At 52.9% G+C, this 16385-nt stretch overlaps 6 protein-coding genes across 6 annotated transcripts; 4 read left to right on the top strand and 2 right to left on the bottom strand.

The window, feature by feature from the left end:
* Positions 1–995: 995 nt before the first annotated feature.
* On the top strand, positions 996–2006 carry J4E87_002098 (uncharacterized protein; the record flags this gene model as incomplete). The annotated part of the gene is made up of 1 exon (XM_049373737.1): positions 996–2006. One exon carries the CDS (start codon positions 996–998, stop codon positions 2004–2006), a length of 1011 nt encoding a protein of 336 aa, XP_049237107.1.
* Positions 2007–4388: 2382 nt separating this feature from the next.
* J4E87_002097 (uncharacterized protein) lies at positions 4389–8542 on the top strand (the record flags this gene model as incomplete). The annotated part of the gene is made up of 5 exons (XM_049373736.1): positions 4389–5011; positions 5057–5803; positions 5855–7824; positions 7879–8160; positions 8325–8542. The coding sequence occupies 5 exons, from the start codon at positions 4389–4391 to the stop codon at positions 8540–8542; spliced, it is 3840 nt and encodes a 1279-aa protein (XP_049237106.1).
* A 1184-nt stretch (positions 8543–9726) lies between these two features.
* On the bottom strand, positions 9727–10534 carry RPL24 (60S ribosomal protein L24; the record flags this gene model as incomplete). The annotated part of the gene is made up of 3 exons (XM_049373735.1): positions 9727–10011; positions 10198–10341; positions 10484–10534. 3 exons carry the CDS (start codon positions 10532–10534, stop codon positions 9727–9729), a joined length of 480 nt encoding a protein of 159 aa, XP_049237105.1.
* A 1254-nt stretch (positions 10535–11788) lies between these two features.
* Positions 11789–13018, top strand: J4E87_002095 (uncharacterized protein; the record flags this gene model as incomplete). Its single annotated transcript, XM_049373734.1, has 1 exon — positions 11789–13018. The coding sequence occupies one exon, from the start codon at positions 11789–11791 to the stop codon at positions 13016–13018; it is 1230 nt and encodes a 409-aa protein (XP_049237104.1).
* Positions 13019–13812: 794 nt separating this feature from the next.
* On the top strand, positions 13813–14343 carry J4E87_002094 (uncharacterized protein; the record flags this gene model as incomplete). The annotated part of the gene is made up of 1 exon (XM_049373733.1): positions 13813–14343. One exon carries the CDS (start codon positions 13813–13815, stop codon positions 14341–14343), a length of 531 nt encoding a protein of 176 aa, XP_049237103.1.
* Positions 14344–14627: 284 nt separating this feature from the next.
* On the bottom strand, positions 14628–16126 carry J4E87_002093 (uncharacterized protein; the record flags this gene model as incomplete). The annotated part of the gene is made up of 2 exons (XM_049373732.1): positions 14628–15503; positions 16121–16126. 2 exons carry the CDS (start codon positions 16124–16126, stop codon positions 14628–14630), a joined length of 882 nt encoding a protein of 293 aa, XP_049237102.1.
* Positions 16127–16385: the final 259 nt, after the last annotated feature.

Below are 16385 nucleotides of genomic sequence, written 5' to 3'. Positions count from 1 at the left end.
CAGTACCGTCATAGCAGACGACTCAGTGTCCTTAGCCCCAAACAATCGCATACACATCCCGTGTAACAGCCTCAGTAGCACCACGTCTGCGCAACCAGGAATCCGGGCCCTACCGAACAGTCCGTGTTGAACAACACCACAGTTCCACGAGTATCTGCTTTTGATCTCTTGTACGCCCTCCTCTTACGGTCTGCGACGACGAGCACCACTAACACCGCGCAGTCACTGAGACTTTCTAGAGCACTTGCGGCCAGACGTGCGTTTTTCGGTATCACTGCCCGCCTGAACCAGCGCAGGTACCATTGCCAGAGCCGTTCGTTCGATTGCAGCATCTCAAAGGACGGAGCAGCGATTAGCCGTCTGACGCGACGAGAGACTAGACCCGGAGCACCATCGCGAATCCACAGACCGAGCGGGTATTTGTGTACTGGGAGGACCTTTTACAAGATCCCTTTCCCTCCACTACCTGCATATCATCTGTACCTTGTCCCTCTCCACTAGAGCCCCTACCTCTCACATTACGCCTTTGAGCTACGGATCGCTCGTTGCCCTCCGTGGATTCTCAGCCTTCACGTGGGTTGTATTGGTCCGGTGCTCACTACACCCCACCATTTGCAGCGTCACAGCTGCAATCCCTACCAAGTCCTCCTTCATCTGAAGCAGGGAGGTCATCAGGACCTACCCGGAACACAACCGCCAACGTGGCTGCTGCCGTGGCTCATCCGTCTTCCATGCATCCTGGGTCTGACCCAATGGGTGTACCTCCCAGCTTTGCAACGCGGAGGCCTCACGCCCAGCAACTGGGCAGCTTTGAGCTACCACCACCACCCATGCACAAATATCCCTTCACCAACACCGTCACCACATCTCAGTCATCACAGGCTCCGACTACCATAGCCAGCGTTGGCAATCTTCTGACTCCGCCAAATACACACCACAGTGATGTGATAGGCTCATCAGGAGTCTCTACAAGCAGCGCACAGTACTCCACAGCAATGGCATACTCCAACGGGCAGCAGTACATCTACTCCCCGCCAGCGCAGGGATCGGCTGCGCACTACGGGTACCCGGCTGCACATCATCAACAGCAGAACCAATACGGCCAAGCCCGTGGAGGTATGTTTGCTCCACCGCGCAGCGAAGGTCAGCTTGGACGACAAGACTCACTGGGCAAAGGGCTGAATCCGCCACCATATGAGATGAACCAGCAACTTCCACCTTTTACGCCTTCGTCCAACGGAGCGAGCATGCCCTCGATATCCACACAACAACATCACCAACAACATCAACATCAACAACCCCAGCATCAACATCAGCAACACCACCACCAACAGATGATGAGCGCACAAACACCAGTCTCTTCTTCGGCACCACAACAATCGCCTGCTCTTAGCCAGGACTCCTTCAGGCCACCACAGCCACCGACTCCAACATATAGCTACCACACAGCCAGCACTCCCCAGCATTCCAACTTCCCCTATTCTACTGGCCCATCTCCTACATTAAGCCAGCAACAGAGCCCCATCAGCGCTGGTGGATCCATGCATCGGATGTCACCCGCCGTATCCCAAGGCTCTATCCCCTCGATACCCTCCAACAACCCTGCACAATCACCCTACCAATATCAACAAAGGCCACCACTGCAGTACCCCGGTAGCCAAGCACCCGTCTTCTCCAACGTTCAGAACCCCAACGGTGGACTGGCACTTGTCGGAGGCCACCCTGCGATGATGCCAGGATTCAACAGCGGTCACGCAGCAGCTATGCCTCATTTCATGGGCCACCCGCAACACCAACAGCCCGCTGCCAACGACCGGCCGTTCAAGTGCGATCAGTGCCCCCAGAGCTTCAACAGGAATCACGACCTGAAGAGGCATAAGAGGATCCATCTTGCTGTCAAGCCTTTCCCTTGCAATCACTGCGACAAGAGCTTCTCGCGGAAGGATGCGCTCAAGGTATGTCTTGTCACTGTAATGAACACCGAGCGAATAGATACTAACGGATGAACAGCGACACATACTCGTCAAGGGATGTGGAAAAGCCACCGCCGACGACAACACCAAACGCGAAACCCCGTCGCCCAAAATCGAGGACTCGAAGCACTGATCGCCGAAACTCCGCCGTCCATCGCCCTTCTTACTCGATGGAGAGTCCCCGGCCTCTCCTACTTTCACTTCTACTTCTCTTGTATTACTTATTCACCTCCTCCTATACGCTGTCCTATATCCCTCTCGCGCACGTCGCCTGCGCTAAACGCATCGTTCTGGTTACGACTTATGCATGTTTTATCACGTCCGCTTATTTATTATTTTCTGAACTGGACTACCCTGGGAAACGAACGAACGGAAAGGGGAGTTACGGGACATATTTTTTGTTCGGGCGGATCGCGAATACCTTTTACTTGTTGTTTTTATCGCGCTGTGTATGTATGAAGGTATATTTGCATTGGTCACGCGCGTTTCGGTTGTCGATGGTTGTATGTAGTTGGCACCGCATTGCTTCTGTTGTCGTTCGGGTTAGAGATGGGACAACGTTGCAGGAAACTGGTGGTCGGAAGCTTATGGTTCGGTCGGTGCGGACGCCTGCATGTGCCTTTCCAGGGTGGGAAGGGGGCTCTACGCCGACCTTGCTTACGGGTGTAATGTTTCAGGGACGAAGTGGAACACCCACTGTACACCGGAGTGTTTTCTTTTTCGCTTCGCTTTTACGGAAGACTGCATTTGCGGTGCCGAGTCAAAACTGCGCGCGCACTGTATTGCTACCAGCAAAAATACCACATCATGACTTACCTGAAATCCTCACCTACGTGCATTGCCACGCCGTGAACTCGCTTTCACCCACATTCATCCAGTCCATCGACTTGATTCAACACCCGTGCGCAACATCCAGCGAACTTGCGGTGTGAATCGGGTGTGATGTGCTTCACTTTGTTCCCGTAGGTACATGTAGTTAAGTGTGGCATCACTGGCATATATCATCTGCATTATGTTCCTGAAGGAGCGGTCGCGGCATTAAGGTTTTGATTCGTGCAAGGAACGCAAGACGGTTAAGTGCAGCGAAAAAGAGGTGCGAACCACATTGCCGGTACAAATGGTTCGGCAGGCTCCGGGGGCTGGGAGTGTGCGGGCGGGCGGCTTGGCACGGACGTGGACGTGCTGGAAGACGCGCTCGACGCGTGGACTGCAAACCTCCATTCTACTTCACCTCACTTCATCGTGAAGCGGGACGCGCTTTCACCTCTCCACGATGCGCTTTCATCTCGTCCACTGTCTATGTTAGGTCTGCTACGCGATCGGCTCGTGCGGTACGGTAGATTGATGGTATTTAGGTAATGTGTACCTACTTCACGGTTTTATCAGGCACGCGTCGCTCGCTCTTCCGCAATCTTCCATCGTCTGTATGCTTCAACTCTTGCTATGGCCTTTCTCTTGTCACCGTTTCCTCATGTGATGTCTCCTGGCATGCCTATATACGAGGTATGACACAAGCTAGCTATCACGCTCACAAGCAAGATCCGCTGGCAACTTCTGCGCAAGAGCGGAACGTCATTTCAAGAACTCCGATTTACCGGTAGGAACACATTTCCCTTAAGTCTTCATCTCATTTTCTTCTATTCAGCCCACATACAAGAAAAAATCGACTAGGTCTGGAGCCTACATCGATGTTAGTTCACCTACTTTGAATGTTTTGAAGTTGATGTAGGCTGCAGACCTGTTCCAAAGTTTAATTCTTCCCTGAGTTGACATGAGCCGGTCACTCCAACTCTCTCATCATGTTTGGGATCACGACAATGTTCGCCGGTCATGATACTCAGCGCAATAGCTTGCTGCACCCCAAAAGTCTTATTTGCGTCTCACGATGGTAAAGAGACACCTTCCTGCTTCTGTACCTCATCGCCACTGCTGTGGCTGGTGTTGATGTTGCTCCTGCCACCGCCGCGTTTGCATCCGATGGCGCTTCCACAGGGTCCAGATGTCTGTGCTCGCAACATCCATTTCTTCACCCCAACATACACTTGCATAGCCGGTCCCATTGTATGCATCCATCTACTTGTTAGCTTCTTGGAGCGAGAGCAGACTCACTTGGCATTGCACATCTAGCCGCCTTTCCCTTACCGGCCCCGTCTACGGACTCGCTGGCGGTCAAGCGATCGGGCGAGCAGCAATAAACAACAACAACACAACACTACATCTCCGTCATGGCCTTGGCCTGATACCCCCACTTCAGCAACGCCGACTACTCCAACAACACACCGCAAGCTTTTTACGCTCTTGGACACCCACCTTATCGTCTTGTATCTCTTGGCTCCTCCACCCTTGTATCGTAATCATAGCAGCTGCACTACTCGAGGACTTCCACCTTGACCACTGCAAGCCCTTACCCACAACATGGATTCCAGCTTCCATGGCCGCCCACCAACGCGGCGACGTGCGCTCGGTGACGGCACGAACCGCGCAAATGAGGGCCCACGCATTCAGCGCGGGAATGAAAAGCGACGCAACAGCTACACATCTTCGTCGCCGCATCCACTTCCCCACAACGAGTCTATAGTCCCGAACGGCACCCTTGCTGTCAGTCACGAGCAAGTCTCACCGGAGAACAAGCGTCTGTCCGCCGTCCAAGCCCATGAAGATCGTCCCCACAAGTCGAAGCGCGATTCGGAGATTTCCAATGCGAGCACCAATGCTTCCAGCTCAAATCGCCGCCGCAAAACACACATTGGCCCTTGGCAGCTGGGCAGAACTATTGGGCGAGGTGGCTGCTCGCGAGTGCGGCTTGTCAGGCACAGCGTCACAGGACAATACGGTGCTGCAAAGATCATCTCCAAGGCTACGGCCGAGAAGGTGCGCGCTTTGAGCTTGGCCAATCTCATCGCGGAGCAAGAGTCGTCACTCTATCCCGACGGCAAGGTCATCCCATTTGGTCTAGAGCGCGAGATCTGCATCATGAAGCTGCTGGATCATCAAAACATTGTACGACTGTATGACATCTGGGAGAACCGCGACGAGCTGTAAGTACACCACCGATAACAAACTACTTGTCTAACATGGTTCAGCTACCTCATAATGGAGTTCGTCGAAGGTGGCGAGTTGTTCAGCTACATCCACGAGCAGCATGGCTTGATCGAGATCCATGCCGTACACATCTTCCGTCAGATCATCGCAGCCCTAATCTACTGTCATCGTATCAATATCCATCATCGCGACCTCAAGCCCGAGAACATTCTGCTGGACAGAGATACCATGAACGTCAAGCTTGTCGACTTTGGCATGGCTGCGTTGCAGCCTATCGGCAAGAAGCTCACCACACCCTGTGGTAGTCCTCATTATGCAGCACCAGAGGTGATCAAGACTACATCATACGACGGAGGAAAGGCGGATGTATGGAGCTGTGGCGTCATACTGTTCGTCCTGCTTACCGGCACCCCTCCCTTCAACTATTCTGGCGATGAGCGCGATCTAAAGCACCTGTTTCGCGATATTGCCGCGGCGAAGTATGTCATGCCCGACAGCATCTCCAGAGAGGCCCAAGACCTCATTGGAAAGATACTCGTCGCTGATCCGAACCGCCGTATCTCTATCGATGAGATCTGGGACCACCCATTCTTGCGCAAGTATCAGCAAGAGCTGAATTTCGTGGGAGAGAATGTCAACGTCGACTACTGGACTGGCCCCCTTCCTGCCATCGCCGAGTGGACGACTCTCGAACGCACTTCCGTTGATCGCGAGATATTGCGGTACCTGCGTACACTCTGGCATAGTGAGAAGGAGGAAACCCTTATCCAGAAGTTGTTGAGTAAAGAGTAAGCATCCTCCTTACTGGGTTCATGTGCATCTACTAATACCTGAAACAGGCCAAACCAAGAGAAGTACTTCTACTCTGCACTTCTGAAGTACCACACCGATCAACTGGAGAACTACCAACCGGACGCACACCATGTCGTAGCCCACTCCAACAGCGACCATCACCATAACACGCGGCATTCGCCCACGCGGAGGGACATGGAGGAGCTTCCGACAAACAGCAATGCTCACAAGCGCTCGCAGTCCACGTATTCCATTATGCACAATGAGCATCTATACTCGAAGCACAGCCTCTACGAGTCGCCTGTCTCTGAAGCTAGCTACGACCCATACCGAGCCTCGCGGCAGCCTATCGTCCCCATTCCCGAAGACGCTCCACTCAACCAGAATGTCACAGTTCATCGGGGACAGAGCGGTCGCAGCGAAAAGCTTCGTCCTACCACAGCTTTGGGGCATCATACAGGAAACTCGTTACGCGTTCAAGCTCTGCGAAACAACTCTAAGCGTAGTTCCGCACTGTCCCGCGGCTCTTCACGAAGCACGCCTTCCAACCAGAGTACTCTATCTCATCGCGCTCCTTCGATACAGCGACGCTCCATGTCTCGTTCGTCCATCGCGAGCTCACACTGGCCTAGTAGCCCACCTGTTGCTGCTCGGTCCGCTGGTATGGGTAAGCGAGGTGTGAGCTTTTCGCATCTGCGCGATCGTCGGACTTCAGCAGCGACCACTAGCAGTTGGCAGACCGAGGTTGGATCTTGTGCCGACTACATGTCTCATAGGCCTCATACATCTATTGGGTCGTATGGTCCGTCTATCAAGACGAGCACGACTCGGTCAACTCCTAGGCCAAGAGCTCGTATGAGCTCAGAGACGCCGCGCTTGAAGCTTCGCAAGCCAGAGAGCCCTACCAAGTACATCCAGGGAGAGGCTCGGAAGGTTAGCATGGAGCTGGGTAAAGTCATGGAAGAGGCCTTCAACCGCTCTTCAGTCGGTTCGAGCGTTCGTTCAGATGCTTACCACGATGCTTCGCAATATGATAGCCCCCCAACTTCATTCTCTAATACCCGCGACTCAGGTGGTAGTACTCTGGCCGCTACCCCAGGTGCTAAGCTACTCTTTGGAGAGCGGCCATTACCACCAACTCCCGCCGAGACACCCACTACTTTCCTGCAGCGAAAGTTGGCGGAGACGCGTGCAGACATCGCCCGACGACGGAACGAGGATGACGATACCACTGAACATTTCAACGAGGTTCTTGAGCATCTCGATCGTTTGATGGTGCCTGGCGTTGGAGGCAAGCGTACAGTTTCTGCTCCTGCGAAGTCTCCCGAGCGTAAACCGCTGCGAGCCATCCCGGAGGAAGTGAAGGTCGACGGTGTGAATGGGTTTGATACCCATGTTCCCCAACGTCGAGCTGTCACTGACCCCGTCAGGCCACTTGGTCGTCGTGTGGTAACCGAGCAGCAGCAGACTATCCGTATCGTCGATGGATCGCCCACCCGTGTCGCGCCTCTGAACATCCGCAAGCGCAGTGGTGCAAGCTTGAAGACGAATGCGACTAACGAGGTGCCTGCTGTACCTTTGATTCGGTCATATGAGAATGGACAGCACGATCTGCAAGCTCCACGTACGAACGAAGCCGCTCCCGTTCTCCAGAAGCAGAACACGCTGCTTAAGAAGAAGAAGTCGCTGTGGTTTCGTCGCAACACTGGCGAGCAGGAGCGTGATCAAGAGAACAAGGAGAACCAAGTCAAGAAGAAGCAGTCAAACACCCTCCTTCAGATCCCAGAGGCATGGCAGGGTCTCGATGACCGCATCAAGGCTGATCGTGCACCATTCACGAACATTGAGAGCGAGAAGCTTGATCATAAGGGTATAGATGGTAGCAGCGGAAGCGAATTCCCCATGCGCAACAGCAGTTCAGCTGCCACGAAGAGCGATGGCTCGACTCGCAAGGGTTTCTTCGCCTTCTTTGGCAAGAAGAAGGACGACAAGGGCAAGAAGCCAATGGAACTTGGAGGTCAGTTCATTCTTTCTTACTTCCATTTCTAATCAAACACTAATATCCTTTCAGGACTCAACTTCAGCTCATCTTCGATCCTGTCCAACTTCGACATCAGCTCTGACAACAACAATGATACAGCTCGTACTGGTCCACCGGAGATGCAGATGAACTGGCTATCACGCTTCCTCCACATCAAGCCTGCCAGCAAAACGCTATGCTTCCAGATCGGTCGTGGCAAAGTTCGTCAGGATCTTGTTCGCCTGCTGCGCGACTGGCAGCGATTCGGCGTTCAGGACGTCTCACTGGATCGCGCATCAAACTCAATCAACGCACGCATTGACAAGAGCAACCGTAAGTGCCCACCATCCCGAGCGTGTCTTCTATTCAGCGGATAGCGTCTGCAAAACTGGCGGTTCGAAGTGGAGATGCTCGAAACCGAGCTTGTATGGCGATGTAATGCTGCGATTTACTTCTACAACCTACACAAATCCATGCTAACACATTTTCCCCCACAGACCTCAAGATCAAGCCCGTAACCTTCGTCATTGAACTTTTCGTCGTACTCGAACACGGACGCCGCGCCAACCTCTGCCTCGCGCGCTTCACGCAAACCCGTGGCGCCGCCTCTAGCTTCCGGAAGGTCGTCGATATTGTCGAGGACGTCTGCCGCGCTCGCTGCATGCTGGTTGAGGACGAGGAGAAGAAAGCTTCGATGATGGAGATCTTGGACTAGGATACCAAGATGAAGAAACATGAAGATGATAATGATAATGACGGAGCGGGGTGTTTGGATACCAGATGGCATACTTCTTCCCTCTTGTGAGTAGGGCTTAGGGATTGTATTGTGCTTTGAGTCTGGGTATCTTGTTTGTAGGAGGAGATGGGAGATTGGTGGGTTGTCGATAATGGGGGATCTTCTGAATACGATACAGATGGATACGCTTTCACATGCTCTTGTGTTGGCGTGTAGATGGTTGATGGGATGATGTTGGTTTACTTGTACACGTATACCCCCTCCCGGCGCCGAAGATAACGTCAATACGTAATAATAATAGTCGCTTCTGCGCTTACTATCATAATTCCGTGCACGTGAAGGTGTTTACATGGCACTCTTGATAGATATATGACCACCATGAGCGGCACCCAGAAGGTACTCAAGCACTGTGCCTTTGACATCCGAGCACTTGTTAGGCCGTCGTATGCGGAAGATCCGTACTCAGGATAGCAGCGGAGGACACGAAAACCTGTTGTAGACGTCTGTCAAGTCAATGGTAGTCGTATGATAAGGTAGGAGAAGACATTTATACTGCCACCTCTCTGCTTGTACTGATGTACATCACGGTGGTGCTGCGCATGTGAGTGTGTTACGTAGATGATATGACAGTACATACATCGACATTAAGCGTATGGATGATAGGTGTCTTTTGTGATGTCCCAGACAATTGAAGTTCTTGAGATGTCCGAGGTGGCACACGATAAAGAGCATCATGGCATCAGTCGCAGTAGTGCAATCATCTGGTTCAGCTCTGTACATGCTGGTCAACTCGCCAGGATGCCTGCATATGCCGCCGTTGTCTGGACTACTTCTTACAGGCAGGACCTATAATATGTCATACCATCCTGGCTGCTGCGGTGGCGCCTCACAATCCTGTCGTACTATACATGCACATGTGAGTTCAAGCTCTTCCGGTGTTCGTGAGGACGTGGTATTGCATTTGCCCTATGGCGCCAGACGCTAATGTGGACAGTGTCCGGCACACCGATCCAAAAAGAGGTGAAGAAGCCATGATGCCATTCCATTCATTCCATTTTCCGTAGTGTGTTTGTTCGGAAGAGAGATTCAGAGAGTAAAGGAACACCGAGTCATCCCGAAAAACCAGCCATAACCCAGACTATGCACGCCATATCGAACCCAGCTTAACGAGTCCTTGCCTGCACCTTTGGTGCGGCACCCTTGGCACCCTGCTTGCTGACCTTGGCGGCGTTGCCTCGTGCGGACGCGGCGGCGTTCTTGGCCTTCTCAGCCTTCTTCGCTGACTCGGCGGCGGCCTTCTTCTCCTTGCCCTCCTTGATGGCAGCGGTGCGGGCGGCGGTACGGGCCTCGGGACGTTGGCTGCGGCGCTCCTTGATCACGTCGAGCGAAGCACCGACGATGGCACGCTGGTGCTTGACTGTGCGGCGGGTACGCTTCTTGGCGACTTCCTGTTGGAGAGATGGTGGTTAGCGCAGTCCGCGATGGGGGAGTAGAGATGCATGTTGCGATGAGAGCAACATGGCCGCTGAGGATGTTTGCCATGCCCAACTCTGTCCGCAGTACAGACTGATGTCATAGTTCGCTGTCTCTCAAACATGTCCCAGCGGCGTGCATATGGGTTCGCGGCGACTAACCTCAGAGATACCCTTCTTGTGCGCCCTTCGGTAGAGAGTGGTCCAGTGAATCTTGCGAGGGTTCTTGCGCTGGAGGAAAAGGGACTCGGTCTTTCCGTTCTGGAAGCGGAAGATCTTGCTGTCACCACGGATGTAGAGCTTGCCCTGTTTGTGCCATCAGCGAATGTCCGACCCATTGTAGTGTTCCATCCTCGTCCGCCACGTGTTCGCGTTGTCGCCGTCGCGATGGCCGGATTTCGACGTCTGAGGGGCGAGCGGCGAGACGTGGAGGGGCAATGTAACGCACCTTGCCCGGGTAGATCTTTTGACCGCTGAAGGAATCGTCGTAGGTACGCATGTTGGCGGTGTTGGCGTGATACCTGTGTGTTAGTCGTGGGGTTGTCGTCGGTCGCGAATTCAATATTGCAACTCCGGAAGAGACCTGTGGGCGGGCTAAGCCTGGGCAGGCTAGTCTCTTGGCGCGCGCGGTGACTGGTGCGCGCCTCACCAAACGCCTTTCACTCACCCACACACCGCGATGCAACTCCAACGCGACAGTTATTCTTCATTGCAAAGTGTACAGTGGTACTTGTGGACTCTAGGCATCTGTCAATCACTTTTACGCATTCGTACGAGAGCTGCCAATCCGCCTCTCTTGTCGCACGGCCGCCTTCACAGCAATCACTCACCACAAGCGAATGTATTTTCTTTCTTCATCGGCGAACTTGTTTACTGAATAGTCCGATATCGTCTCATAGTTGCGCAGATGCATTACCCGGGTCTCTTTCTAGCGCTGGATCTCATGAAGATGCTCAGGCTACTGCGGTCCTTCCACCTCAACCAGCGCGGGCTGAAGATCCCCTAGATCATGACCCTAGGTCTCGACAAAGAACCTAGTGATACACCTTCAGCGCGATATTAGAAGAGCCTATGACAACATCGTTCACGGCGTTTGTGTGGATGCCTAATCCATCCTTCACTCTATCCGCCCCACCCACACGCCATGATTTCTACGTCATTTTTGTTATCTTGGTACATTCGGAAGGCACTCGCATGCTTTCATGCCCGGCTGATGTGATCTAGATGATCAAGCTAATGTATACAGCAAGGGCCACTGTCAAAACAGCTCGAGAAGGTTTGCCACTGCCGGATTCGTCAGACCGCATTACTGTGGGCGGTAAGACCATCGAGAGACCATCGAAGCAGCCAGCGACATTCTAGCTATCACACCGCAAATTTAGAAGAGAAATGAGTGAAACAGCTTGTGAAGAACGTTCGGTGCTAGTTCCACCGTGTGCTCTCTCCGTTTGTCCTGTAAGGCCTAGAATACTCATGAATTTACAGCTCAATATTGTTCCAATCACCGAATACATATAAGACTTCATCAAGACCAGCAACAAAAAAATCATTTCCGATGTCACTTGTTATGGATCCTTCATCACACAAAGTTTCGGTTGCGTCCGCCGGTTCCGGTATGCAGTTACGAGAGCATGGCGATACAACGTTTGACCCGACAACGCATCGTCTCGTCACTGCACCGACGCCACGGTCTGCACGAGCAAATGTAGCCATATCTACCTCTACTCTACACGACCAAGATCTGGTAGATGTCATGGCCGAGCTTGAACGTCATCAATCTGATCACCGAGCGGCCTTCGCCTTCGACACGGCTCAAGGCGGCCGTATCCATCCATTGAACGAGGACGAGCTAAGACACTTGCGCAAGGAAAGAGATGGTATATTTGGTCCATCGCAGTGGGACACGCCGAACCTTAACGGAGAGTTGCCGTTCACTTTCACATCGCTACCCAGCCCTGCGGCAGTCGAAAAAGCGATTAAAAGCGACATTGGAGGTGAGAATCACTTCCGTTTCGCACCTTCGCGTGGATCCCCAGAAGCCGACGCAAATGCAGTCATGCACTTGCTGGACAATATCGGTAATCCTAGATATTCTGAGCCTGGTGCGGTTGTCCATATGCAGTCGCCTATCTTCATCCAGAAGAAGCGCTGGATACCAGGATGGGAAGGAGAAGGTATCCTAGGTCAGTCAGAGTTCCAGATGACTGTTGCTCCAGCAGGCGAGGTATTCGAGTTGGAGTACTACGAACACCACTTTTCTACGACACTGTTGACCGGCTCGAAAGTATGGTTCACTTTCCCTCCACTGCAAGCCAATCTAGACCTGCTCCGCAAAGCGTACGAAGGTATGCATGATAGCAACACCTCACACGTTCCCCTGGATGTTCTTTCGGAAATGCAACATGGCATTGCAATCATTCAGAAGCCAGGACAGACCCTCCTGCTCCCACCATACTGGTCCCACATGATATTCTGTACCGAGACATCAACATCGTGTAGTTTCTCTTTAGCAACCGCTGCGCAATTCATGTACCGCATTAAGCACATGGATCTGTGGGTCAGCCACAATCTCTTCTGGGAGACGGGAGAACAGCTACAATCCCACCTCGTGCGCTATGCCTCGGAACTTGCAACTCATTTCGCTACCATTATGACGGGCGATCTCAAGCGCTTCAAAGTCGCCCCTGTGCAGAACCAGATATGCAGCGAATGGGTCAAGACTGGACCGAAAGAGGCCGCAGAGTTTGAGAACATGAAAGAGAAGATTGGCGTACTGTTATCACTGATTGATGATGAAGAGGCGAGAGAGAGAATAGATGATGAGATCCGACATGCGTGGATTGAGTTCATGGAAGAGAAACGCAAAAAGAGACCAGAATGCCGGCTATGTCGCGTACGTATCGAGCACATGCCAGCGGGAGAGACGCCAGATGAGCGACTAGCACGACATGTCACCGACGTGCACTGCTCGTACGAGGAGTAATCCTTTCGACATGTCCGTCACAGCGAGAGGTGCACTACTTTGGTGCATCAAATTTTGAAGGTCTTATTCTTATTCCCGGGACGTTCCACAACTGTCATGGAAGAACTCAAATACGTCGCCCGCCCATCTCACGCCACTATCATTCACTATTACTATAAAGACCCACGCTGCATAATGCGAGTCAAGTCTTCGCAGCCGCGCAACCACAGTGAGGGAGAAGAGCATCGGATCGGTCCCTGCCATCCGACACTAAACCGCCCGGGCCGGCCGCCATCTTCACCCACCAAGCCCAAACAGGTCTAACAAGCGGAAACGACCCACGACTTGAGTTCATGCCCCCGCACACTACACCCTGAAATCTTTTGCCTCCGGTGGACTAGACCGCCGCCATTCTGGCAGCTAGAATGCGCCATTGTCAGCAATCGATACTTTTGTACAAAGCTGAGCTGCGGCTGAAGAAATTTCCTCGAACCTGAATGGAAGGCCTGATCTACGACCGAGGTTCGGCTCGTACCTGCAGAGGAAGATGCAGGAGTGGAGAAGACATTAGACATGTTCTAGGTCGGAGGGGATGGCCAAATCGGGTACCTATATAAGCCGAGTATGTAATGAATGAACGGGACGGCAGACAAGAAGATATTACAACACGAATCTCAAATTTACCTATTAGTCGACCATTTCTACACGCGTCCTACCCACCTACCCACATCTCCAAAACCTCCATCAGGGACGATCGAAAAAATAAACATCACTATCGACAAAGCCTGTCTTAACACCCCTTACACACAACTAAAATGCGCTTCCTCTCCACCCTCCTGAGCACAACCCTCAGCCTCCTCACCATCACCTCCGCCGCCGCAACAATGAACACCACAAACGGCATGGGCACCACGCCCTCCCAACGCTACGTCATCTCAGCCTCGCAAGCACAAACCGTCATCGACGCCGCCATCACCAACGCCACATCCCTCCAGATCCCCGAAAACATCGCCATCGTAGATCCCTCTGGCCTTCTCGTCGCTTTCCACCGCATGGACAACGCATTCATCGGGTCCATCGATATTTCGCAGAAGAAGGCTAGGACGGCTGTGCTGTTCAATGGGTTGTATGCTAGTGCGGATTTGTATGCGGCAGTGCAGCCGGGTGCGCCGCTTTATGATGTGCAGAATACGAATGGTGGGTTGATTGCTTTCGGGGGCGGGATACCGATTTACCTTGAGGGAAAATTGATTGGGGGTGTGGGTGTTAGTGGAGGGAGCGTGGAGCAGGATTTGAGTGTTGCGAATGCGGGAGTGGAGGCTTTGGGGGCGACTACCAAGGCATAGGCCCAAGGGGTAGCCGTGGAGGAATGCATTCGATGTTTAGGTCGCTAGCGAAGATACTGTGACCATGAAGTCATCGCCTATGCCTGACCCCGCCTCATACTGTGATAACGACACATGCGTGCTCAGCATCCATTCCCACTATCCTCTCTCTTCTGACGCTTAGGCCCCCGGTCAAACGATTGTGGAAACCCTCCTCCAAGCCGCTGCAGATCTCCATTCCGCGCTACTTCCTCCGCAAACATGAATCTGGCAAACGCGCATCAGCACGTCAGACTTGTAGGAAGTTACCTCATGAGCTCATACGTCTGGCTCCTCTCCATGCCTTCTATCGCATCCTTGGCATCGAGCCTCGTTTCTTCTCTGACACCCTCCATCTCCGCGATCGCCGCGAACCGTTCTTTCCAGAGCGCCCATCTTTCTTTGCTGAACTCGCTTTTGCCCTTCCAGAGTTCGCCGCCGCGTCCTGGGTTGCCTTGCTTTTTATCGGTGGGCGTGAGATCTTTTTCCATGCGGAAGAGGTCGTGGCCGTAGGCTATTATCCAAGCTGCAGCTGCGGGAACGTTTGCGTCGTACTTTTGGTTGGCCGTCGACATGGGTTCGTCGATGGGAGGTGTCTCGAGAGCTTCCCGTAGCGCGAAGATGGCATACATGGAGAGATCGTGGATATGTTCCCTTGCTACAAAGGCGAAGAAGTAGTTCATGTTCGTCCAAGCTTGCACCTCCGTCTCGATGAAGCCTTCGTGAGCGGCTGGCGCGTCGTTGAAGGCCTCACGGCAGGCCATGCCAAAGTCGGTCATTTCCTTGTAGAGGTAGTCATACTCCGTGTGGTCCAGTATTGAGTGCTTCTTGAATGCGTCGAGTAACTCGATGAGTTGGTGGTGCTGTGTTCGGGCGCCGTCGCGGAATGTTGATCGTCTTGCTGAGTGAATGATGCTGGTCCATAGGTCCATGAAGTCGACATCGTCGAGTTTGGCCTCTTTGATCTTTTCATCAATCGGTCCGAGGATGCGCGCCGTCGCTTCTTTCACGTCGATCTTCTCGCTGAGGTAGTCTTGAATCAATGGGTAGTACGCGCTGTCTTCTTTTGGACGGAACCATCCTCTTATCTTTGCAATCTGGTCGATTTGATCTGCCTCGTTCTGGAGGGTTGGGAGGATATCCTGGATCCTTTGGTTTTGTTGCTAGAACAGAATATTAATTATGAGCTAATGAAATCATTATGAGCAAATACCGCTATGCGAGCCATCGTTCTGATCGGTGGAGCGAGACGTGGTGAGCCTAGGCTGGTGGGATGAGACAAAGGTACACGGTGTTTCCTTCTAGTGATGTCATACGCGGCGGTACCACGGTCAGTCCTACTAATCCCACGTGTATGCCTCGTTAAGGCAGCTGGTAACCTGTGCCGGACCAGTCGAAGTACGCTATGAGGCATCCCTTTCTGAAAGTGGATACACACGGCCAGTCTGTGTTGATAGGCGCGGAGCATCGTCCGCGTAACGGAAGGCAGGCGTTTGGTTGGCTGGAGAGGTGCATGGTACAAGAGCAGCTGTTACACCTGTAGCAACCACGCCTATAGTATAGCCGATCAGCGCTATGATGGGTATTTGAAGCGCGATGAGCAGGATCGAAGCAGGAAGTCTTAAGAGAAGCTGATCGCCGAACGTGTGGGTGATCAACCCGAAGCTGTCGGTAAACAAGGGTCCTCGGAATGCCGGGGACGGGCTTCCCGCAACCTTGGAACGTGTCTTTCCAAGGTTTCTTTGCCCGCGGGGCACACCTGCATCGCACGGCAGTGATAAGGCGAGCGTCGAAAACAATTCAATTTCAAAGCTTGAGTGAGATTCGGTGATCGAAGGGGAAGTTTTTGCACTTCATGAAGTCAGCGATGGCTTCGGGAGGTATTCGCTATTCCGCAGTACCACCTGGGTACTGTACCCCCAAAACTACGATGTATTCTTCAACCCTGTCTTACAGCAAAAAATGAAGTGCGCTATTGACTGAGGCTTGGGCTTGGTATCGGCTCGATCTGGTCAAAGAGATTC

Source organism: Alternaria ethzedia, assembly GCF_023757985.1.
Source record: "Alternaria ethzedia strain BMP 0044 chromosome Unknown scaffold_3, whole genome shotgun sequence".
In the NCBI taxonomy this organism is placed as follows: Eukaryota; Fungi; Ascomycota; class Dothideomycetes; order Pleosporales; family Pleosporaceae; genus Alternaria; species Alternaria ethzedia.
The sequence above is the reverse complement of the archived record's forward strand: the minus strand, read 5'-3'. Positions and strand labels throughout refer to the sequence as shown.